This window comes from Pan paniscus, chromosome 14 (genome assembly GCF_029289425.2).
Source record: "Pan paniscus chromosome 14, NHGRI_mPanPan1-v2.0_pri, whole genome shotgun sequence".
In the NCBI taxonomy this organism is placed as follows: Eukaryota; Metazoa; Chordata; class Mammalia; order Primates; family Hominidae; genus Pan; species Pan paniscus.
The window spans coordinates 112604972-112630196 of NC_073263.2; the positions used below are offsets into that span (position 1 = coordinate 112604972).

At 45.6% G+C, this 25225-nt stretch overlaps 1 protein-coding gene across 9 annotated transcripts in view; it reads left to right on the forward strand.

Moving 5' to 3' along the window:
* The first annotated feature begins 833 nt into the window (after positions 1–833).
* Positions 834–25225, forward strand: part of ARHGEF7 (Rho guanine nucleotide exchange factor 7) — a 190168-nt gene continuing 165776 nt past the window's right edge. For 2 of the 9 annotated variants that reach the window (XM_055097018.3, XM_034936998.3), the window contains exon 1: positions 1756–2020. In XM_055097018.3, coding sequence (XP_054952993.1) covers positions 1856–2020 — 165 coding nt within the window. In that variant the 5' untranslated portion in view covers positions 1756–1855. Of the gene's footprint in view, positions 2021–25225 lie in introns of all 9 variants that reach the window. The other 7 variants (XM_034936997.4, XM_034937003.3, XM_034937001.3 and 4 more) reach the window with 7 other exon arrangements.

Genomic DNA, 25225 nt, shown 5'->3' on the forward strand with positions numbered 1-25225 from the left:
ACTGGTCTCGTAAGGTCACTCCCTAGAATTGGCTTTCTATAGGACCATTTGATTGAGTCTATTTGAATCTTACTCAAGTCTACCACCTTATAAGTATCAAACCGAATTTAGTAGGATTCGAAATGGTAAGGACTGCATTAAATTATTTCTCTAATTCAGCAGTAAGGAAAGTGAACAGAAGTCTCGGTGTACAACCACGCCCCGGGTTGACATCTTTCCTTCCATGAAGACACTGGGTACAAGCCTTGATGTAGCTGTTAATTGCCCTCCTGTTTCCTAGAAAGCTTATAGGGCAGCAGTAGGAAACGAGTTAGGTATGCCTTTCCTGGTAGGAGCCGAGCTTTGGGTCTTATCTCTGCCACTTGTTCGGCATCTGATCAGTAAAAGGGGACCATGATGGGAGGCGAGGCAGTAGACAACACTTTGTGACGGTCCCTAACCAGTCGCTGTTATCACTGAGCACATTGTCCTCGTAATCCAGAATTCATACTGCCATTTGAATATTTTTTGTATTTGCAAAGAAAATTTTAACCACTTAACTCAAGGCTAGAAATAAAAGCAATTAGTGATTGCAAGAGAAATCCACCGGCAGAAGGCAGGGGGAGACGACTTAAGCCTCTGATTATTTTTGGAAGCTTTATATGCTTTCTAGCCTTTGTCATTGAACGGATTAATGTATGTGCCTGGCATAGACTAAGTGCTTTGCTTGTTAAACTGCCCGCGGGTCACAGCGAGCAAACTGGGGGAGTGCCCAGGGACAGTGGATGGAGTGAGTGGAGACCCGTGTCCTTTTAAGAAGAGGCTCCATTTCTTCCTCGCATGTCAATGTGTGCGTGTCATCAGTTGTTCGAGGAAGCTCGCGCATGACGCGACACTTGCCGTCTGGGATCTCCAGGTTCGGCCTGCTGCTTTCACAGCCCAGATCTTCGGCGTCCCCGAGACGCAGCCCGGCGCCCGGCCCGGCCCGGCCCTCTGCACAGCCCCACTTCAGGCCACGCCGTTTCCTTGACCTTCCCCCGGCAGGGTCTGAAGCGTCACCGTCCGTCTAGAGCAGAATCACGCAGGCCCCTGCCCTGCCGGTGAGGTCGGCGCCGCGCTCCGGAGAGTCGGTTCCTCCCGATTCAGACCCATATGGCTTCAGATGGAACCATCATTTGTGTTCCGTCATGACCGGCTTGCAAGGTAGCAAAGGGAAACAAACGTCTCGTTTTCAGCCTGTCCCCGCCACCTTGAAATAAAACCGGCAAAAATAAAAAGAGCATTCTGGGAAGTACTTCATCATTTCAACGCTCACGAATTCAAAACATAAACAAAAGGTTCCGAGTGCCCCGGCCAGGGGCGCGGGGCGCACGGCTGGCCCGGGGCAGGTAAGCGCAGGTGCGCGCCCGCCCCCACCCCCGGGTCCCCCCGGCTCCCTCCCCATCCGCTCCCCGCTCCCCTTCCCCTTTCCCTTCCCCGCCCGCTCCCAGCCGCCGCCGCCGCCGCCCCGCGCACGGCCTGGAGCGGAGGCTGCGCAGGGCGCGGGGCGGCGCGGGCCGGGCGCGGGCCGGGCGGACGGCCGCGTCTTTCTTCTCCTGGCGGTGATGTCATTGGGCGACGGCGGCCGAGGCCGGGGGGCGGCGGCGGGCGCCCGCAGGTTCCCGAGCCGCTCCTGAGAAGGCGCCTGACAGCGGGCCGGGGCGCACGGAGAAGCGGGCCGGGCTGGACCTGCTGGGCCGCGCCGAGCCAATCGCCGGCGCCGGCCGCTCGATGGGCGAGGAGGCGGCGGCGGCGGGGGCGGTGGGGGCCGCGGGCCGGGCCGCCGCTCCGAGGTGAAGGCGCGCGCCCCTCCCCGCCTGCCTCCCGGGCCGCAGCGATGAATTCCGCCGAGCAGACCGTTACGTGGCTCATCACTCTGGGGGTGCTGGAGTCGCCCAAAAAAACCATCTCGGACCCGGAGGGCTTTCTGCAGGCGTCGCTGAAGGATGGGGTGGTCCTCTGCAGGCTGCTGGAGCGCCTGCTCCCCGGGACCATCGAGAAAGTAAGTCCCGGCCCGCGCCCCCGCCCGCGCCCCCCGGTCCGGCCCGCTGCGGCCCGGGATGCGCGCGGAGCACCTGAGGCCGGCCGCGCTCGGGAAACCCGTGCGCCCTCCTTTGTGCGCGGAGCGGCGGCGCGGCCGGCGCCAGGACCGTGGCGGGAGCTCGGGGGGCGCCATTGTGTGCGGGGCAGGGGGAGGGGGCCGGGGAGGGGGGCCGGGGGGAGGGGCGGCGCGGGCGGCGGGGGTCCCCGGGAAGGAGAGTGCACCGCAGCGAGGAGACTGGGCTTCTGCGCCGCCCGAACGCTAAGTTGCCCCTCCGCGTGGGGGGCCGGCCCCGCTCCCTGGCAGCAGCCGCATCGGAAACCGCGTTCCGACGCCGTGCGGCTCACTCCGCTGGCTTTGTGTGGACAGTTCTTGCCGGTGGCGTTGCGTGAGTTTCGCCTCCCAGGTTAATTGACCGGTTGCTCTGTATTTTTAAAGAGGCACGCATCTGTAGCTGAGGGCTGCGCTGTGAAATGATCTACTACTTTCCCCTCGAGAAAATTCCCCACCTATCCGAGCCGAGAGGACCGCAGACACAGGGTCTAAGTCCTGGCACTCTTCAAGGCTTGTTTAAAATTCTAGATTTCGTTCTCAGGTCCCTCCCTCGTTCTGAACAGAACCTTTAGTCCTGCAGGCACTGCTTCTCCCTTCCGGCTGGTGGTTCCCAGGCTGGAGCGTGTGAACCCTGACCCGAATCTCTGGAAGTGATTAAAGTTTGTTTTCATCGCCCACAAGCCGGCCAGCAGGGCCGAGGAGGCAGGAGAGCTTCTAAAAACGATGTCTCCCTGTAGCTCAAAATACTAAAATCTTATTCCCAGGGTGTTTCTTCGGGGTGGGGGTGGGGGTGGCCAATATATAGCGTTAAGATCAACAGTTATTTAAAAGGTGTTAAATATAGAAATTGAAGTGTACCATAATTAGGAAGAAGGATTTCAGTTTTTAAGTGGGGTGTATTGGCCCCCATACAGGATGACAACAACTTGTAAATAAAATGCCACGTAAGTGACTTGAAAAAGTAAAATGTTTAATTTTTTTCATACACATGTACATGTTCTCTTGCTACATTTTAAATGAGGTCAGAAAACATTTTATTTAATATGAATTTGGCTTGCATTCCACTTTTAGGTATTTTTCTTACTTGGAACATCTTTATGAAAACAGAATCTGCATATTAGAGTGAATGGCTGCCTGCCTGTCCATGAAATAAAAATGTTCCTTAAAAATGAACCTGATGTCACAGTGAAATTATGATTTAAGACAGGAGGACTAAGGAGCAGGAGCTGACTTTCAAGGCATTCAAAATACTTTGCTGTTTGGATACTGGTACCTCTGGTAATGAAAGACAGATGTTGAAAAGTGTTGAAATGCATGCAAAGTTCACCAAAATAGGCTTAAATAAAATTCTGTTCCGTCTCTAAGAGCAAAGCTTTAAGAAGTGTCATATGCTGTATTGATAAAAACAAGTCGCCATCAAAGAATATGTTGTTTGGCATATTAACTGTATTAATATTGATTGGCGACTTCAATAATCATTTTCTTTTAAATTATAGAAAGATTTTCTAGAAAACCGTAGCGTTCATTTCATCTCTAAAACAACAAAGAGAAGAACGAATAAAATGTTGAGCTTGCAGAAGCCAAGTTGAAACAACTCAACATATTCTAAAACTACAATCATCTGGAAATTCCTTAGGTCAGAGCTGTTTTTGATTCCCCCTGAGCTCCAGTTGGTTTGTGTTAAACTGACTCTGTCACAATGAAAGTTTAATGTCAAGGCGGCATATTGTAGACACAGTTACTGGTTCTCTGGAGTTCAAAGGTAGGTTTTTGGAGTAAAATATTAGCCATTTTCTGCCTCTGAGATCCCTGTGTTTCAGAAGTTTTGTGAGCTTTTTCCATTTGCTAGGCAGAGTTATCTGGGTTTCTTTCTTTCTCTCTTTCTTTTCTTTTTCTCTTTCTTTCTCTCTCTCTCTCTGTCTCTCTCTCTCTCTTTCTTTCTCCTTCCTTCCTTCCTTCCTTCGAGATGGGTTCTTGCTATGTTGGCCAGGCTGGTCTTGAACTCTGGGCCTCAAGGGATTGTCCCATCTCGGCCTCCCAAAGTGCTGGGATTACAGGCGTGAGCCACCACGCCCAGCCAGTTATCTGGGTTTTTGGTGTTTTCATGCTTACCAGATAATCTATGCCACAAAGCACACATGCTGAATAACTTTTACTTAAATGTGGGAATGTGAGTCTGAGGATGTTTTTTCCTTAAAAAGAAGCATTTGGAAACTTAACTGAATGTTCATGTGGACATGACAGGGGCTTCACTTGACCTCTGCTGCAGGAGTGCCCTGACAGCCAGTGAGCGGAGGGCAAGTGGCCTGCAGCCTTCGCCTCTGCAGGCTCACAACCTGGCATGGGCCATGAGGCTGGGGATGAGGGCAGAACTAAGAAACATGGCTGGGTGCCTCGGGCTTCCCATATGTCTTTTATTAAGAAACCATGCCCTAATGTGTTTCTTCCATTACGCTCATTTGTTCTGTTTCAGAGTTAGGAAGAGGGTGGAGGGAGCAGAGAGGACGTTCACGGAGTGTCAGATCCTTCTGCTCATTTGAAGGAAACTTTCCACCCAGGTTCCCGCTTTGCTTTTAAGGTGGAAGGTTAGTGAGAAGATGGAATTATAAACTTTACATGAACAGTTCAGAAAAGAGACACTTTTCATTATACTGGACAGATGTTTTCTGCTGTAGGGGAGAGGAAAATGGGATTAAAAAGTTTTCCCCTTCTCTGTATCTGGAGATCCTGCACTTTGGTTTTCTTCAGGAGGGGTCAGGATGTTTGGCTGGGCTGCCCACGTCTTCGGCTTCCCACACTCCTCCCGTGAGCAGACGCTCTCTGAGGTCATGACGTCTAGGGAGCCCTGGAAGCCCTTTTCTCACAAATTCACTTTAAACATCCCTAGGGTATTTAGTCAAAGGAGGTGAAATCAAGATACATGAATTGTAGAGGATGGAAAATTTCTGTAAGACTAATACAACACATTAAAATCATGGAAATCATGAAATGCTCTTTTAATTTCACTTGTGAATGCAACAAATGAAGTCTCTTAACTCACTATAAAAAACTCAAGGAACTTGGTTCTTTCTCTGTGTGTCCCAGGAGAACAGAACACAGAGAACCTTCCTGTGTAATCCATGTGATGTGCTCCCGAGAGACCCTGGCTAGGTGTTTGTGGAACGTAATTGAAAATCAGACGCTGCCTCGGGTCTTAGTGCTGGATGTGGAGGCATTTGTCTCTCAGCTCTGGAGGCCCAAAGTCTGGGATCAAGGTACCTGCAGGGCCTCGTGCCCTCAGAAGGCTCCAAGGAGGGGTCTGTCCCAGGCCACTCTCAGGCTTCTGGTAGTTCCTGGCTTGTGGCAACACAAGTCCAATCTTCACATGACGTCTGTGCTGTGGTTTCTTCTCTGTGTCCAAATTCCTCCTTTTCAGCAGGACATCAGTGGAATTGCATTAGGGGCACCCTACCCCGGTATGGCCTCATCTTAACCGATTACATCTGCATTGACTTCGTTTCTGAATAAGGCCCCATCCTGAGATACTGGGGGTTAGGACTTCAAAATACGAATGCTGGAGGAGCACAGTTCAGCTCATGACAGGTTGTTTCTACATTTGAACCAGATCAGTTTATTAGCTATTGATCTGATTGCACAATGCCAGGTGCTAGGGGAGGTTACAAAACCTAAATAATAGAATCTTGGGGGTTCCAGTACAGAAAATGTAACTCGAAAGACAAGAACAGCATGAGGCAGAAGGAAGTCAAGAGTCGTAATGTCAGGTACGGATGAGAAGGAGCAAAAGAATCAAGGAGCTAAAAAGACCAGCATTTGAGCAGGTCAGACCCAAGACTTTGCTGACATGTGGGTAAGAATATGGTTTGCATTTCCCAAACTGTAACCTGGCAGCCCTAGGTGATTTTCCACAGGCTTGCAGAAAATCAGCAAATCTGATGTTGCATAGGAAAAAGGAAATACTTTTTTCTAGGTAAACTGGAGACTCACTTTCTGCTCAGTCTCAGGATTCTGGGGTTGGTTAGGGGCTGGGGTGGGGAGAAGCAGAAGTGCTCACCTGCTAGAAATGTGCCTTTTCTTAGGTCCTTTGGCCCTAAAAAGAATGTGGTGAGTGATCACATGTGGTGGTAGGGTAAGGTTCTCACTCAGGCCCGTGAGCTGTAGCCGTCATAAAGACTTGTTGATTGGCTAAGTCACTTATAGAGAAAAGTTATAATATGGTCTCTCCAGACTGTGTTTTTAAGGAGACTTCTTTAAACCCTGCAAACTGAATGATTGGTTATATCAAGTTGCTTCTAACTAAACTACTCTGAATATGGTTTCAGAATAGTGAATTTTGCAATAATAAACATTTCCTTTTGAAGCATGTGACTTTATAGTCCTGTCTCAACCCTGAACCAGTGTGATTCTTGTTTGGGTTTCAGGCCTAGGGAAGAAGGTAGCTGGAACTGCATTTGCTGGCTCACTAAAAAGAAAGCAAACAAACTGAAATTCAATTTAAATCAGGAGCGCCTGAAGAGATTTCCTGAGAACCAGACTAGAAACTAGTGTTTATGTTGGCATCACACAGACACAGGAGTGCACACACACAAGCATACACACACGCATACATGCACACTTGCACATGCATGTGCACACACGAACTTATGCACACACGCATGCATGCCTGCACAAACATGCACATACGTAAACACATGCATGTAAATACACATGCACACACGCACACACAGACACATGCGTGTACATATACATGCACACACGCACACACAGACACGTCTGACTGGGGTTGAGGGAGTGGGGGAAGGAGTGCTGGCACATGTGGCATTCCATTTTCTCAGGGGCAGCTGCTCTGTGAACTCTCCAAGCCCAGTCCAAAGGATGCCATCTCAGGACCCGGCCCTCATTCTATTAATAGAAGTCACTCCAGAATCTGCCTGCTCGCCTCCTTTCTTTAGGCACTGCCTGCCTTTCTATACGTCTTCTTAAAAGAGAATAAGATGTCTGCCCAGCATGGCAGGCAGCATGCTCCTCTCGTTTGCAGGCGCTGTCCCTCGCAATACCCATACTGCAGATGAGGACCCTGAGATCTGGCAGTTAGCTTTGCCCCAGGTCATCTGGCTGCACTCGGAGGCGGAAGATTCCAGCTCAAGACTGTGAGCTTTCCCATGGAAAACAAGACTGATTCTGCCACCTATACTGAACTTAGGGGAGGATTGGCAACCACTGCCTTCAGAAATTTACAAACCAGATCAGGAAACGAGACGGAGGCAGCAGTGTAACTGAGCACCCAGGCAGGACAAAAGTGAGGACTGGAGGGGGTGGCTCAGGTCACCGGCCACAGGGGCAGAGTGGGAGCCCTCAGGAATGCCTGGAGCCACTGCAGGTGTCTCACTTCTCGGGACATCTGGAAGCAGCTCTGCCCTTCAGTGGACAGACCCCAAAGGCACCCAGGGTAGGGCCCCTTGCCCTGGGGGAAACTGCAGAAGCTCCTGCAGAAGTCTGTCTGGGCCTTTCTCCCTGGCCGCAGAATGTGCGTTCAGTGTTCCTGTACCATCCAATAACTCACTGTAGTTCCTGGGCTTCCCTACTCTGTAGGGCTTACCAGATTTTCACTTAGTCCAAGATTTCAAACTGTGTGCATCTACGCCACACACACTTTTAAAATTCAAGTACTATGTACACACGAACATCTCTCTCCCTTTAGAGGCCACTGATCACTCTAAAATGTAAAAAGTGGAGGCGATGGGGGCTGTGAGGTGAGTGGGGGCAGAGCCGTTTGTTCTTGTGTAGGGTGGATTTTAGCCGTTTGGATTGGAGTCTTGTGTGGGCTTGACGCCCACGCGTCTCTCACTGCACGAGGGAGGTGGCAGAGGCACATCATCCCTTTGGGCACGCAACTCTACCATGTGCATCGCTGGGAGCTGGGAGGACTGGCATCCCCCGAACCCGCGGGTCCCTGCCTGGAGACACTGGGAGACCCGGTCCTCTGTGTGCTTCAGAGTCAGGCACACCTGGCTTTGTTCCCGCAGCCATTTGCTCTGTGACTTCCGGCACCTGTCTAACCTCTCGGAGTCCTAGTTTCTTCCTCCTAAAAATGAGATGAATGATATCCACTGGTGGGGGCAGTGAGGTCATTACCAGGGTAAATGAGTAGATGTGCTGAGCACAAAGTCATTCCTCAGTACGCAGTAGTTACTGTTTTGTTGATTGACGCTGAAAACCTTCCCCATCGTGTCCAGAAGACTGTAAGCCAAGATTTGAACCTCAGAGCCATCCAAATCCAGGAACACGGGTTAATTCTCACAGCAGGGCAGACTCTTGCAACTTTCGGGGGCTGGCAGCCTCTGCATCCCACTCTGGACAGACCACCATTGTCTGGGTTGGTGGGCCCGCTGAACGTGGCTTCCAGGGCCCTCTGGTCAGCGCCAGATCTGGGCGCAGCTGCTGAGTGCACACAGCTGCTGGTTGGGGAGCAGGAGGGCTGAGCGGGTGGACTCAGGTTTCGCTTATATAAAGTTTCATGCATCAGCAGGGCCGGGAGTCAGAGATGGGAAGTGAGGGCCAGCCTGCCCCACCTGGTGTCTGCAGAGAGAGGGCTTTGGGGCCGCCCCTGGGCCGACTGCTTCCCGGGTACAGCTTCTGACTTCTCCCTCCTTTATCAGTTCTGTCAAGTTAGGGTAGGAGAATTAATCTCTTGATGTTTTTATATTTCTAACTTTAGCTTTGAATTTTTAAGGTTTGATGCACCAGGCTGGCAGTTCTCAACCCTGTTTTTGCAGGATGGTGTCATGTCTGCTGGGGTCTCAAGGCGAGGCGGTGAGGGGAACTGAAATGGAGTGTGTGCACAGTGTATTTCAAACACATGTATGTGAATTCATTTAATCATCCCTTTTACCAGGTTCCTATTGTGTGTGTGCTAGTGACCCACATCACACGCATGGAAGCGCACGCATGGATGCCAGCCATACCACCTCTTCAGGCAGGTCAGAAGAGAAATGCTAGGATCTTGGGTATAAAGTATTTGTGAGTTCTCAGGATGAAGGAATGTAGAGTCATCCAGCCCAGACGCCTCCTTTTGCAGATGGCTTCACTGAGGGCACCTGCATGTGGTTGTGTAAGCTGTGTACTGCCCGGTCTTGGGAGAACCGTTCACACTGTAGTCTAAGCGAATGGCTCCAAGGCCTGTGCTGGGAGGCGGCCCTGGGATACTGTGTATAGAGGTCAGCCTCCCAGGACACAAAGCAGAGTGGAGAAGGGTTGGGGTAGACGATAGAAGTGGCCCCAATTCTCCAACCCTCCCATGCCCCTGGCAAAGTGACCTTGTAGCGCCTCCATCAAGAAGTACGAGTCTGCTTCCTCACTTCTTGAATGTGAGCTGTGACTTGTTTTGGCCAATGGACTGTGGCAGAAGTGGCCAGTGTTAGTTCCTAGCCTAGGCCTTGGAAAGGCTTGCACTTTTCTGCACTCTCTCAGGCCCTGTGTCTACCTCCGAGGAGACCCCAGGGCTTGGGTGCTGGTGGGGTGTGATCACATGGAGGAGAACTCAGTTGTCCCTGCTAGGCCATCCTGGACCTATCCACAGCCAGCCAACCTCAAACATTGAAGAGAGCCCAGCCAGGGTCAGCAAGCTGCCTGCTCTGCCCAGAGCAGGCACAGCTGCACCAGCAGGCCCGGACCAGGCTGACTCAAGCCAGCCACTGAGGTTTACCATGGCCATAGATAACAAATCACACACACACACACATGCCCGTGCCATTCTTAACTAGGGGACATGCCGATATATGTAAATACAGTCCATCCCAATCACAAGAGTGCTTGTACCTTTGTTTAAAATACCCTCTATATCCTTTATTTCCTTGATAATTTCCTCTCTAGTATTTTCTCTATTCTCATTTTTTAGAAATCTTATTAAGACTAATCAGAGATAATATCTATTGAGTGCATACTGTATGCCAGGCACTGTTCTAAGGACTTTGCCCATAATAATGGATTTAACCCTCCTCACCACCCTATAAGGGAGGTGGTGACAGGATCGCCCCCATTTTCAGATTAGGAAACGGAGCTCCAGAGCGGCTGGTAACTGGCCGTCGTTGGCTGGTGGGCTGTGCCCCCCCCCGGCCCCGCCCCCTGCCCCTGCGGCTGCCAGGCCTGCTGGGTTGAGTCTCTCATTTGCTGACCTTTCCACTTGTATGTTTCTTCTCCTTTTGAAAGACATTTCCTTGACTTTATCTCCCAACTTTTCTGCTAACATTTTTTATTTTGACCTACTTTGGCTATTTTTTTTTTTAATTTCTAAAAGTTCTTTTTTCTCGTTATCTGGTTTCTCTCTGTTTCTTCCCTTTCAGTCAGTCTCTTCCTGTTTCTGGGACGATTCCTCTCTTCCTGTGAACATTCATTACAGTTTCCTTGAAGGGTGCTTCCTTCCCTGCATTCACTGTCTCTGTTTCCTCTGAGTCCTCTTGTGCAATTTTTTTTTTCCACGTTGGAGATTTACTGAAACATCATGTGATCTTTCAAGTGTGAGGCCCTCAAAATGACCAGGAAGTCCTGTGTGACTGCTGGGGCCCAGGGACATGCAGGTCTCGCCGTGGGGCAGCCTGGCGATGCCCAGAAGTCTGGACCTGTTGGTCTCTTCTCCAGCAGCCGTGAGTCTCTCCAGAGACTCCTCCATCTGCTGCCTCTCAGAGCAGTGTCCATCCTCACCTTGGCTCCTGTCCATGCTGGCCCTCTCCATGTTCTGGCCTCTTTGGTTCACTTTTCCCCAGAGAATAAGCCTCGGACCCCTGCAAGGATGGCAAGAGGGGTGGCCAGCTGTGATGGGGCTGGGGCCCCTAGGCCTGCATCTGACTCTCAGACAGGTGGCTTGTCTACCACCTGGGAGGGTGCACTTGCCACTGGCTACTGGGATGGGACCTTCTAGTCTCTGCTGAAGCCCCACCCATCCTCCATCTGCTCCCTGCCTTCATAATGGTGGCCTGGGGATAGGTGTCTTCTAGTTTTTTTGTTTTGTTTTGTTTTTTAGACAGAATCTCACTCTGTCACCCAAGCTGGAGTCCAATGGCACGATCTCGGCTCACTCCAACGGCCGCCTCCCGGGTTCAAGTGATTCTCTTGCCCCCGCCTCTTGAGTAGCTGAGGCTACAGGTGTGCGCCACCATGCCCGGCTAATTTTTGTATTTTTAGTAGAGACAGGGTTTCACCATGTTGGCCAGGCTGGTCTCAAACTCCTAACCTCACGTGATCTGCCTGCCTCGGCCTCCCAAAGTGCTGGGATTACAGGTGTGAGCCAGTGCGCCCGACCAGGTGTCTTCTAGTTTTGTTGAAGATGATGCTTGTGTTTCTTGTTCTCCTGGCTGTTTTGGAGGGATTTTTTTTCAAGAGAAGTGAGGCTGAAATAATTTTACTGTACTGCTTTGGACCTGGAATCTTTCCATTATGAGAAAAAGAGACAGAGTGAGAATATATGAATGAATATCCATGTCCTACGCCCTGGGTTTCATATCTCTTCTTCTGAGTACTTTAAAATTACTAGAGAAAACAAAACTGAAAGCTGGTTATTTGAAATGTTCTTTTTTTTCTTGTTGCTTGGTATTTTGTGCATAACTTTATTATTACACTTGGGGCAGCTTTTTTTTTAAGGGGCTGGTGATCATCCTATCTTTTCTCTATAGAAGCTATATATAATTCAGAATCCCAAAAAGTGTATATAAAAGAAACGTAAGCCTCGTCCAGTTTATATTAAATTGCTTTTGTCTAAAATGGGCATCCACAGCTCCAAGTGTGTTTGGATTTGCGTGTTCTCTCGCCATGAAGCCTTGTTCTGACAGTGTGATCTATTAGCAACGCCTTTAAAGTGGCCTGGTTTTGATTATTTGTAAATATTATGGCCAGTGATGGCTTTTCTCCGTCAATTCTGAGTGTCTCACTACTAATTTCCTACGCCAGAATACTTTTTCACCAATGTCCTGTCCTTAAAGTAGCTTAAGTTCATAAGGGACTTTTAAGTACCCATTTGTAGTTAGCAGATTTTTCAGATGTCTTTTGTTAGGAATACAGATTTTCTGGAAAAGCCTTTTGCTTCTGAACACATGCCAAAAGATTGTGGCTTTGTCATTCACTTTAAGGAAGAATGCTACAGTGATTTTGATAGGAAATTGGGAGATTCAGAGGATATTCCTGGTTCTGATTGTGTCTGTTTGGCTCCTCAGGAAGAGGGAGAGCCTCACCTGCCCATGTGGAATCGGTCCAGGCCTCTGTTTACCTTGAGCAATGTCATTGAGGCTTCCTCTGTGGTGCTTAGGAAAGTGCCTTAAGACCTGGGTTTGTCTCACTGATCTCATAAAGCACTGGTGCTGGTGACAGATGTCTTCTGGTGGAAACACATTTTCTGCTTATAGTCGTCCCTATTTGTTAAGGATTTTTGTTTCTTTTGAAAATAGGCTTTAAGGCTGGGCACGGTGGCTCACGCCTATAATCCTAGCACTTTGGGAGGCCGAGGTAGGCGGATCATCTGAGGTCAGGAGCTCAAGACCAGCCTGGCCAACATGGTAAAACCCTGTCTCTTCTAAAATACAAAAATTAGCTGGGCATGATGGCGGGTGCCTGTAATCCCAGCTACTTGGGAGGCTGAGACGGGAGAATCACCTGAATCCGGGAGACAGTGGTTGCAGTGAGCCGAGATCGTGCCACTGCACTCCAGCCTGGGCAGCTGAGCGAGAGTCTGTCTCAAAAAAAAAAAAAAGCCTTTAACAAAATAGAATATGGCCAAATTCTTGTGACTTGTGACAAAGGTTAAACTTCCAGAAAGTGCCCTAGAAGCCATAATTTTCCATGATAAGAGACTAGAATGGAATGTCTTTCAGACTTTATCAATTGATGACAAATGGAGAAAAATAAAAGTTCATTTGTGGCACTTCTGACCAAGCTCATTTCCCTAGATTGAATCTGAGTAATTGCAATGTCAGCTATCTAGGGTTGGCTCTTCAAACAAATAACCTGGAGTCATAAGCACACTGTTTATGAATTGCTCAAATGAAATTCTGGGAGTGAGACACCACTCACCCTGCACATAGTCAAATCTTTTGTTGCCTGTAATGGAGCTTCCACCTTAAGAAACTAGAAAAATAAGGGCAAATTAAACTCAAATTAAGTAGTAGGAGAAAGAGAATAATAAAGAACAGAATGGAGATTAGAAAATTACTAGCGAGAACAAACAAAACTGAAAGGTGGTTATTTGAGAAGAATCAATAACATTGATAAACCTGTTTGTGGAGTGATTAGGAAAAACGGGGAAAAGACAGAAATTGCCAATGTAAGGAATCACCACAGATCTTACAGATATCGAAAGATAATAAGTGGATATGAAAACATTGTTATGCCAACAATTTCTACAACTTAGATGAAACGGATAACTTTCTTGGAAGACACGAAGTTCACTGAAGAAGAAATGGATAACTTTAATAACCCTACATCTACTACAGAAATAAATTTGTAGATAAAATTCTTCTCATAAAGAAAATTCCAGGCCAGATAGTTTCACTGGTAAATTCTACCAAGCTTTTAAGAAAAAAATAACTGTAATTTTACACAAGCTCTTCTAGGAAATGAAAATTGGGCCAGGTGCAGTGGCTCACATCTGTAATCCCAGCATTTTAGGAGGGAGGATTGCTTGAGGCCAGGAGTTTGAGACCAGCCTGAGCAACATAGTGAGACCCTCCCCCCATCACTACAAAAAATTTTAAAAATTAGCTGGATGTGCCTGTGGTCCCAGCTACTTAGGAGGCTGAGGTGGGAGGATCACCTGAGCCTGGGAGGTTGAGGCTGCAGCGAGCCGTGATCACACCACTACACTTCAGCCTGGGTGCCAGAGTGAGACTCTGTTTCAGAAAAAAAAAAAAAAAAGAAGGAAGGAAGGAAGAAAGATTAATAGTGAGGTTGTACTTCCCAACCCATTCTAAGTGGTAAGCATTATCCTGGTAACAAAACCTGACAAAAATATTATAAGAAAAGACTATAGGCCAATAACCCCTATGAACATAGATTTAAACCTTCAAAAAAATTTAGCAAATCAATTTCAGCATTACATGTAAAAGATAAAATATCATAACCAAGAAGCATTTATCCCAGGAAATAAAAATCAATCAATACAATTCATGATATTAACAAATTAAAAGAGAAAAATCCAGAGGATTATCTCAATGGATGGCAGAAAAAGCATTCAATGCAATCCAATCCAACGTAAACTCTTGATAAACACTCCCAGTGATCTAGGAATAGAAGGAAACTTCCTCAACATGCTAAGGGGCATCCATGGAAACCTACAGCCTATGTGAGACTCAATGGTGAAAGACTAAAAGCTTTCCCCCTAAGATCAGGAACAAGACAGGGGTGTTCACTCTTACCACTTCTGTTCAACCTTACACTGGAGGTCTCACCCAGTACAATCAAGCAAGAAAAAGAAACCAAAGCCATCCAGATTGAAAAGGAAGAAGTAAAGCTGTCTTTATGTGTAGACTATATGATTGTGTAGGAAATTGTATAGGATCTACAAAATAGCTACTAGAACTAGTAAGTCAGCTGGATGTGGTGGCTCACACCTGTAATCCCATCTACTCAGGAGGCTGAGGCAGGAGAATCGCCTGGACCTGGTAGTTGGAGGTTGCACTGAGCCAAGATTGTGCCACTGCACTCCAGCCTGGGTGACAGAGCGAGACTCTGTCTCAAACAAACAAACAAACAAACAAAAAACCAGTAAGTCAGTTTAGCAAGGTTGAAGGGTTAATATACAAAATCAGTTGTATTTCTATATATTAGCAACAAATGATCAGAAATTGAAATTTAAAATACCATTTACAATAGCAAAGAAATGAAAGAAAAGACAAATGCTTAGGAATAAATCTGACAAAAGATAAGAAAAACATGCACACTCTCAGCAACATATATTGCTGAGTGAAATTAAAGATCTAAATAAATGGGGCTATACATAACATTCTTGGTCAGAAGTCTTGCTTTTAAGCTGTTCTATTCATATTGATCTATAGATTCAACAGAATCACAACCAAAATCCCAGAATTTTTTCAGTAGAAATTGATAAATGATTCTGAAGTGTCTATGGAAAGGCAAAGGGCCTAGAAACAACTTTGAAATGGAAGAAGAGAGTTGGAGGACTTGGTTTCCAGGGTTTTCATAAAACAACGGTAATGGAATCAGCACAACGTTGCAATAAAGATAGAGAAATAGATCAACAGAACAGAATAGAGGTAGAATTAGATCCTTAAAGACACAGACAACTGATTTTCAACAAAGGTGCCAAGACACTTGGCTGTCCAAAGGACACTCTTTTCAGTAAATGATACTGGAACAAGTAGATACCCATATTTTTAAAGATGAACTTTGATCTATACCTCTTAGTATACAAAAATTAACTAAAAATGAATCATAGATCTAAATGTAAAGCCTAAAACTAAAAAACTCGTAGAAGAAAATATAAGAGAAAACATTTGTGACTTTGTACTAGGCAAATATTTTTTATATATGACACCAAAAACATGATCCATAGAAGAAAGAATTCCATAAAAGAAAGAGTGGACAAATTGGACTTAATCAAAACAAAAAGAACTTCTATTATTTGAAAGACACTGTTAAGAGAATGAAAAGACAGTCTATGTATTGGAAGAAAATATTTGCAAATCACATGTCTGTTTAAGGATTTGTGGCTAGAATATGTAAAGAACTCTCAAAACTTAATAAAGAGCCTAATTTTAAAAATGGGCAAATGGTTTGAATAGACATTTCACCACAAAATATGTACAGATGGCAAATAAGCACTCAAAAAGAAGCTCAACATTATCAGTCATTAGGGAAGTGGAAATGAAACCTGCAAGGAGATAGATACCACTACACACCTATCATCACGGCTGAAATCTAACAGAGTGATCCTCCCAAGTGTTAGCGTGTATGTGAGGGAACCAGCACTCTCATGCACTGACAGTGGGAAGGTAAAATTGTACAACTGCTTCAGAAAACAGTTCATCCATTTCTTAAAGGAGTAAACATACATCTACCAAATGTTTCAGCTATTCTTCTTCGAGATGTCTGCCCAAGAAAATGGAAACGATATGGCCATACCATGCCTTGCACACAAGTGTTCATAGCAGCTGTATTTTTAATAGCCACAAACTGGAAATAATGCAGATATTTTACAGTTGGTGAATAGATAAGCAGATTGTGGTATATTCCTGTAATGGAACACGGCTCAGCAATAAAAAGGAATATTCCATGACATGGATGATTCTCAAAATTATGCTGAATAAAAGAAGCCAGACAAGAAAGTACTTAATGTATGATTCCATTTATAGAAGATTTCTAGTGACAGAAAGTAAATCAGTGCTCGCTTGGGGACAATAGCTGGGGTAGGAGAAAGTGATTGTGGAGTAGCTCAAGGAGACGTCTGCGTGAGGGGCAGAGTCATTACCTTGCCTCTTGTGACAGTTCCATCAGGTTGCACTGTGTCAAAACTTATCAAAGTGCACAGTTTACATATGAGCAGTTTATTGTATGTCAGTGATACCTCAATACGGCATATGACAGTCTTTACCCTGAGCATAATTACGTTTTTGTTGAGTGTAATGGAGCTTTAACTCATGTTATTTGCTGTCCCCTACTTTTGAACCTAATCGTGAATTTAGAAAATGTATTGAATTTTAATGTGCAACGGTAAATTGTGTACTTATGTTTTATTAGGGGAAGGGATTTATTGACAGCTCATTTGTTGATTTATTTGTTTATTTTCTCATCAAATCTTTACTATGTTCCAAGGATAGTGCTAGGAACTGGAGATTTCGCAGAAATAGACTCGCATACTATTTAGTGGGGGAGAATAACGTGAAAAGAATTACACGAATTGATTGTATCACACATGAGCTATGTGCTCTGAAGGCAAGAGACAGATTTCCAAACACGCAGCAGAAGAAACTATGCCCCTTGGCAGATGGAGCCCCAGTGGCGGTTTGGGGAAGGCTGTCCTCAAGAAGTGGCATTTGAGTTGCCCTCTGACTGATGCATAGCTGTCGTAAGAGGAGGGGCATGCACCCCTAGACAGAGGGGCCCTTCGAGGCCTGGGGCAAGAGGAGGCCTGCTTTGCTGGGAGTGGCGAGGAAAGGCCTGGACGGGTAGTGCTGGAACCGAGGCGACGCAGAGAGACAGGCAGAGCCAGGCAGCACAGGGCTGGTGGGCCCTTAGTTTGTAAAGGTTTTGATACTTTTCAAATTTTTAAGGGAAGAATGATATGATCATTTTTTTTTGACAACAATACTCTAGCCATAGCGTGGAGAACAGATGAAATGAGCCCAGGATGGAGGATGTGAAGATGGTTATGAAACTCCCACGGTTGCCCATGGAGAGCTGTGGGAGCCTGGGCTGGAGTGGAGGCAGTGCTGACAAGGAGATGGGGATGGCACCAAGGGAGCCCAGGAGAGTGCAGCGGCGGGCAGACGGGGGGACAGTGCTTAGGGTGTCTCCTGGGTTTCTGGTTGCACAACAGGATAGATGGGGCGGTCGCCTGTGCCGGAGCCCTGGGCGAGGCTTACCTAGGTTTGGGGCAAGGAGATCAGGAATGGATGCAGGGTTGGGTGTGTCGTTGGAGGCATCCGCATAGAGCCGTTGGAGCCTAGAGGCCCCCTGGACTGAAGCATACACGTGGGACTCGTAGTCCAGAGATATGTACTGAAGCTGAAGGACTTGTGAGGTTTCTTACAGGGCAGTTAAAGTGCGAACGTGAGAAGGCCAAGGGCCAGCCTTGGGAAGGGTGGAGATGAATAACCAGGCGGTGCTGATGAGCCTGAAGAGAGAGACTAACGCAGGGTGGTCAGAGGCCATTAGGAGACGGGCAGTGACCTGAGGTCAGGGGACGAGAGTGCTGGTGTGTTTCTGAGAGGTCAGGTGAGTGCAATTCAGAAGATTGTCTGCCGGCTTGGGCCTGTGCTGGGTGGGAAGGAGGGTACTATTCCTAGCTGTTCTAGGACAACTGGCCAGCACACACCCAGAGCCCACATACTGGAGCAATGCGGGCATGCCCAGGACTGAAGAGGGGGCTGGGAGGGAGCCTGGCAGTCGCCGAGGGGAGTGGAAATGTTGGAATAGAGTTGTGGAGTATGAGAGAGGGGTGGACTCAGTGAGGGGGTGGACCGTGAGCCCTGTGGAAACCCACCCATGGAGGGGTGCATGCACCTGTAGCAATTGGCAGGGAACTGAGCGGGAGATTAGGGCACTCATTAACTGTCTTGAATGTTTGGTTAAGAGGAAGTGATCTTCAGTGAGGGTCAGCGTGTTTTTCTTGATAAAGGAGGCTCTAGCAAACTGTATCCCTTTCAACCGCTTTAGGGGAGAATGTCTGATATTTTTTCTTTCCTTTCCCACGTTTTAAAGTGTGTTCTTTTCCTTCCTGATGGACGCATCTGGTGGTTTAAGGCCAATAAGTGTTGCGTTGAGCCTGAACAGTTGTTTGTTACTCTCAAAATGTCTAAGACTTTCATCTCCAGTTTATACATGTATTGATGTCAGGTGTTTAATATTTCCCCTTTGATTCATTTGATAGTGAATGGCTTCTGAGGTCAGGATGGGGACACTGCCAAAACTAGCTGCTCTCTGCTGAGTCTCTGTTTTGCAGGTGACATTTGATAGTCTAGATTTGATATCATTAAGGTATTTTAGGGAAGTCAATGTATAAGTTTTAGAAAGTTCAGGTGCAAATTGAGGACTATTGTTGTGAGAATGTTATGAATACACTTGTGTCTCTCCTGGGATTGACTTTTTCTTTCCCTTTAGAAAACGCTCACAGTGTGTTACATATCATGCTAAATGGATGGAGATGAAGCAAATCCAGGGGTGCTCATTGGGAATATAGTTCCTAAATAACTGCAGTAAATGTAAGTCATGTCCTGGGGAATTATTTTTCTAACTCAAAGCATGAAAACATGAACAATTCAGTTCTGTCTCCATGTGTGGGAGAAGTAAACTCACCACTTACTTTTTTCTTTTTAATCCTTTGTTTTTTTAGAGGAAGGTGGGTAGAGAGTGTTATTGGGAGTAGGGGTAGGGATATTGAGGGAAGGGAGAATGATATACACACACACATACATGTACACACATAAGTACACACACATCTATGCATATACACACATGCATCTGTACACACATGTATATATACACGTATATGCATACATATTTATATATACACATGCACAGATATACACATGCATATACACATATGTATGCACACATATATACATGTATATACACATGCATATATACACATATATACATACATGCTATCTACACATTTATACACGTGCATATGTACACATGTGCACGTATATATATGTGTATATATGTGCACGTGTATATATGTGTATATATGCGTGTATATGTGTATATATGTGTGCATTATATAATGCACACATATGCGCATATATACATAAAGTATATACACACCTCTATATGCACGTATCTATAAACACATATGCCTATACACATGGATATGCACATATGCAGACATACACATGCACACACATAAACATACTTGAACACGTGCATATCTATACACATGTTGATACACGCATGTATATGTATGCACATATATACATACGTTTCAGCTTATGGGCGGAAAATATCTGGGTTGGGTTGGTTTTCCTCCTTTTATAGTCAGAAATGGCAGAGCTGCTCAACACGAACTTTTGTCCATCACATACAGAAATGTCAGTGATGTCACTGACATCAGAATTGGCAGTACATGTTTTTCCAAGTTGTCTTCAAGTAAGATGGTTCTTCCATCTTTTTTTTCTTTTGTCTAGGTGGTTATATGGTTTGTAAATTTGGGTGTATGTGAGACTGCCCAAGGACCTGTGGAAATTGAGTGCTGGACACCACCCCCAGAGTTCCTGATTTCGTAGGACTGGGATGAGGCAGAGAATCTGTTTTCTTTTTATATATATATATAAATTTATTATACTTTAAGTTCTAGGTACATGTGCACAGTGTGCAGGTTTGTTACATATGTATACATGTGCCATGTTGGTGTGCTGCACCCATTAACTCATCATTTACATTAGGTATATCTCCTAATGCTATCCCTCCCTCCTACCCCCACCCCACAACAGGCCCCGGTGTGTGATGTTCCCCTTCCTGTGTCCAAGTGTTCTCATTGTTCAGTGAGTGAGAACATGCGGTGTTTGGTTTTTTGTCCTTGTGATAGTTTGCTGAGAATGATGGTTTCCAGCTTCATCCATGTCCCTACAAAGGACATGAACTCATCATTTTTTATGGCTGCATAGTATTCCATGGTGTATATGTGCCACATTTTCTTAATCCAGTCTATCATTGTTGGACATTTGGGTTGGTTCCAAGTCTTTGCTATTGTGAGTAGTGCCGCAATAAACATACGTGTGCATGTGTCTTTATAGCAGCATGATTTATATTCCTTTGGGTATATACCCAGTGATGGGATGGCTGGGTCAAATAGTATTTCTAGTTCTAGATCCCTGAGGAATTGCCACACTGTCTTCCACACTGGTTGAACTGGTTTACAGTCCCACCAACAGGGTAAAAGTGTTCCTATTTCTCCACATCCTCTCCAGCACCTGTTGTTTCCTGACTTTTTAATGATTGCCATTCTAATTAGTGTGAGATAGTATCTCATTGTGGTTTTGATTTGCATTTCTCTGATGGCCAGTGATGATGAGCATTTTTTCATGTGTCTGTTGGCTGCATAAATGTCTTCTTTTGAGAAGTGTCTGTTCATATCCTTTGCCCACTTTTTGATGGGATTGTTTGTTTTTTTCTTGTAAATTTGTTTGAGTTCATTGTAGATTCTGGATGTTAGCCCTTTGTCAGATGAGTAGATTGCAAAAATTTTCTTCCATTCTGTAGGTTGCCTGTTCACTCTGATGGTAGTTTCTTTTGCTGTGCAGAAGCTCTTTAGTTTAATTAGATCCCATTTGTCAATTTTGGCTTTTGTTGCCATTGCTTTTGGTGTTTTAGACATGAAGTCCTTGCCCATGCCTATGTCCTGAATGGTATTGCCTAGGTTTCCTTCAAGGGTTTTTATGGTTTTAGGTCTAACATTTAAGCCTTTAATCCATCTTGAATTAATTTTTGTGTAAGGTGTAAATTTTGTATAAGGATCCAGTTTCAGCTTTCCACATATGGCTAGCCAGTTTTCCCAGCACCATTTGTTAAATAGGGAATCCTTTCCCCATTGCTTGTTTTTGTCAGGTTTGTCAAAGATCAGATAGTTGTAGATGTGTGGTATTATTTCTGAGGGCTCTGTTCTGTTCCATTGGTCTGAATCTCTGTTTTGGTACCAGTACCATGCTGTTTTGGTTACTGTAGCCTTGTAGTATAGTTTGAAGTCAGGTAGCGTGATGCCTCCAGCTTTGTTCTTTTGGCTTAGGATTGACTTGGCAATGTGTGCTCTTTTTTGGTTCCATATGAACTTTAAAGTAGTTTTTTCCAATTCTGTGAAGAAAGTCATTGGTAGCTTGATGGGGATGGCATTGAATCTATAAATTACCTTGGGCAGTATGGCCATTTTCACAATATTGATTCTTCGTACCCATGAGCATGGAATGTTCTTCCATTTGTTTGTATCCTCTTTTATTTCGTTGAGCAGTGGTTTGTAGTTCTCCTTGAAGAGGTCCTTCACATCCCTTGTAAGTTGGAAGGTATTTTATTCTCTTTGAAGCAATTGTGAATGGGAGTTCACTCATTATTTGGCTCTCTGTTTGTCTGTTATTGGTGAATAAGAATGCTTGTGATTTTTGCACATCGATTTTGTATCCTGAGACTTTGCTGAAGTTGCTTATCAGCTTAAGGAGATTTTGGGCTGAGACGATGGGGTTTTCTAAATATACAATCATGTCATCTGCAAACAGGGACAATTTGACTTCCTCTTTTCCTAATTGAATACCCTTTATTTCTTTCTCCTTCCTGATTGCCCTGGCCAGAACTTCCAACACTGTGTTGAATAGGAGTGGTGAGAGAGGGCATCCCTGTCTTGTGCCAGTTTTCCAAGGGAATGCTTCCAGTTTTTGCCCATTCAGTATGATATTGGCTGTGGGTTTGTCATAAATAGCTGTTATTATTTTGAGATACGTCCCATCAATACCTAATTTATTGAGAGTTTTTAGCAGGAAGGGCTGTTGAATTTTGTTGAAGGCCTTTTCTGCATCTATTGAAATAATCATGTGGTTTTTGTCTTTGGTTCTGTTTATATGCTGGATTACGTTTATTGATTTTCGTATGTTGAACCAGCCTTGCATCCCAGGGATGAAGCCCACTTGATCATGGTGGATAAGCTTTTTGATGTGCTCCTGGATTCGGTTTGCCAGTATTTTATTGAGGATTTTTGCATCGATGTTCATCAGGGATATTGGTCTAAAATTCTACAGAACTCTCCACCCCAAATCAACAGAATATACATTCTTCTTAGCACCACACCATACCTATTCCAAAATTGACCACATAGTTGGAAGTAAAGCACTCCTCAGCAAATGTAAAAGAACAGAAATTATAGCAAACTATCTCTCAGACCACAGTGCAATCAAATTAGAACTCAGGATTAAGAAACTCACTCAAAACTGCTCAACTACATGGAAACTGAACAACCTGCTCCTGAATGACTACTGGGTACATAACGAAATGAAGGCAGAAATAAAGATGTTCTTTGAAACCAATGAGAACAAAGACACAACATACCAGAATCTCTGGGACACATTTAAAGGAGTGTGTAGGGGGAAATTTATAGCACTAAATGCCCACAAGAGAAAGCAGGAAAGATCTAAAACTGACACCCTAACATCACAATTAAAAGAACTAGAGAAGCAAGAGCAAAGACATTCAAAAGCTAGCAGAAGGCAAGAAATAACTAAGATCAGAGTAGAGCTGAAGGAGATAGAGACACAAAAAACCCTTCAAAAAATCAATGAATCCAGGAGCTGGTTTTTTGAAACGATCAACAAAATTGATAGACCGCTAGCAAGACTAATAAAGAAGAAAAGAGAGAAGAATCAAATGGATGCAATAAAAAATGATAAAGGGGATATCACCACCGATCCCACAGAAGTACAAACTACCATCAGAGAATACTATAAATACCTCTATGCAAATAAACTAGAAAATCTAGAAGAAATGGATAAATTCCTGGACACGTACACCCTCCAAAGACTAAACCAGGAAGGAATTGAATCTCTTAATAGACCAATAACAGGCTCTGAAATTGAGGCAATAATTAATAGCTTACCAACCAAAAAAAGTCCAGGACCAGACGGATTCACAGCCAAATTCTACCAGAGGTCCAAGGAGGAGCTGGTACCATTCCTTCTGAAACTATTCCAATCAATGGAAAAAGAGAAAATCCTCCCTAACTCATCGTATGAGGAGAATCTGCTTTTCTAACAAGTGTTCAGGCAGTGCTGGTGCTGCTGGTCCTGGGGCCATGATTGAGAATCGCTGACCTAGCCCACTGAGCTCACTAGCCCAGCAGCACCATGACCTGGACCAGCCAGATGGTGTGCATGAACCTTGAAGCAGACAGGAGGCCACGGTGTGCTCACCTGGGCGTCTTTTCCGTGCGTGGCACAGGCTGCTCACTCACCTTGGTGTGCCCTCCCCATCCTCATGCTTAACAAGTTTCCTAACTAGTACCTTCTTAGTTCAAGACAGAGCAGACCCCGAGTGCTGCTTCCTCATGGGCTTTTGGAGTATTTAAGCATGGAGGCAGAGAGACAGAAAGGACATCCTGCTTGGGTTGGAAGGGGACTCGGAAATTTATCTGAAAAATTGGAATCCCATTTGTTTCGTGCATAATTTTTTAAAATAAAAAAGAATATGTTTTTTTTTTTCATACAACAGAAGAGAAACAATCTCCATTAAGAGGCCAAGCTCAGGAGGTTTGTACAAGGTTTGATGAAATATGTTACTTAAATTGAGGCATGTATGGAGACATCAGTGAAATATTCAAATTAGGGTTGGGAAGAACTATAGCTAAATAAGATATTGAGTCACAGAAAATGAACACAAGACGAAGTCACACTGTTTTAGGTAAAGATGCTTTTTAATGCTGAGGCTTTTAAAGAAGAATAAATCAACTGTGTTGCCTGGTTGTGGGAACTAAGGGCAGCCTCAGGGAAGAGTCTGGGTTGCCAGTTCAAAAACACAGCTGGGGCCAGGCACGGTGGCTCATGCCTATAATCCCAGCACTTTGAGAGGCTGAGGCAGGCAGATCACTTGAGGTCAGGAGTTCGAGACCAGCCTGACCAACATGGAGAAACCCCACCTCTACTAAAAATACAAAATTAGCCTGGTGTGGTAGCACAAGCCTGTAATCCCAGCTACTCGGGGGGCTAAGGCTGGAGAATCGCTTGAACCCGGGAGGCAGAGGTTGCAGTAAGCCGAGATCTCACTATTGCACTCCAGCCTTGGCAACAAGAGCGAAACTCTGTCTCAAAAAAAAAAAAAAAGAAAAAGAAATTAGCCGGGTGTGGTGGCTCATGTCTGTAATCCCAGCTACTTGGGAGGCTGAGGTGGGAGGATCACTTGAACCCAGGAGGTGGAGGTTTCAGTGAGCCGAGATCACACCACTGCCCTCCAGCCTGGATGACAGAGCGAGACTGCATCTCAAAAACAAAAACCAAAAAACACAGCTGGGCGAATGGCTGCTCATCAAGGAAGCAGTTCATGTTGTGGAGTTCAGCTGAGCCATAGCCTCTTTCTAACTCGAAGGGTTGGTGGGTTTTGCCATCCTTAAATTGGGGATGCCCTTGTTTTCTGAAGGTCTGAAGCAGCCTGCAGCGCTCGCACCGTCCTTTCAGCAAAACCAAAGACAACATTGCTCAATTTCAGTCCAGCGTATGCTTTGCAATTCAGTGGCCAATTGAGGGTCCATTTGTAAAAACTGAATATGGAGAAAATGATGACAATTTTGACAACACCCCACCCCCAAGTCTGGCCATAGGAGAAAACACTGCATCATGTAGAGAAAGAGCTGGGTCTGGAGAACCGGCTTCAGCTGGCACAGAAGCTCCTTTTCTAGACGGTTCATTCCCTGTGGCTTTGCTGAAGCCT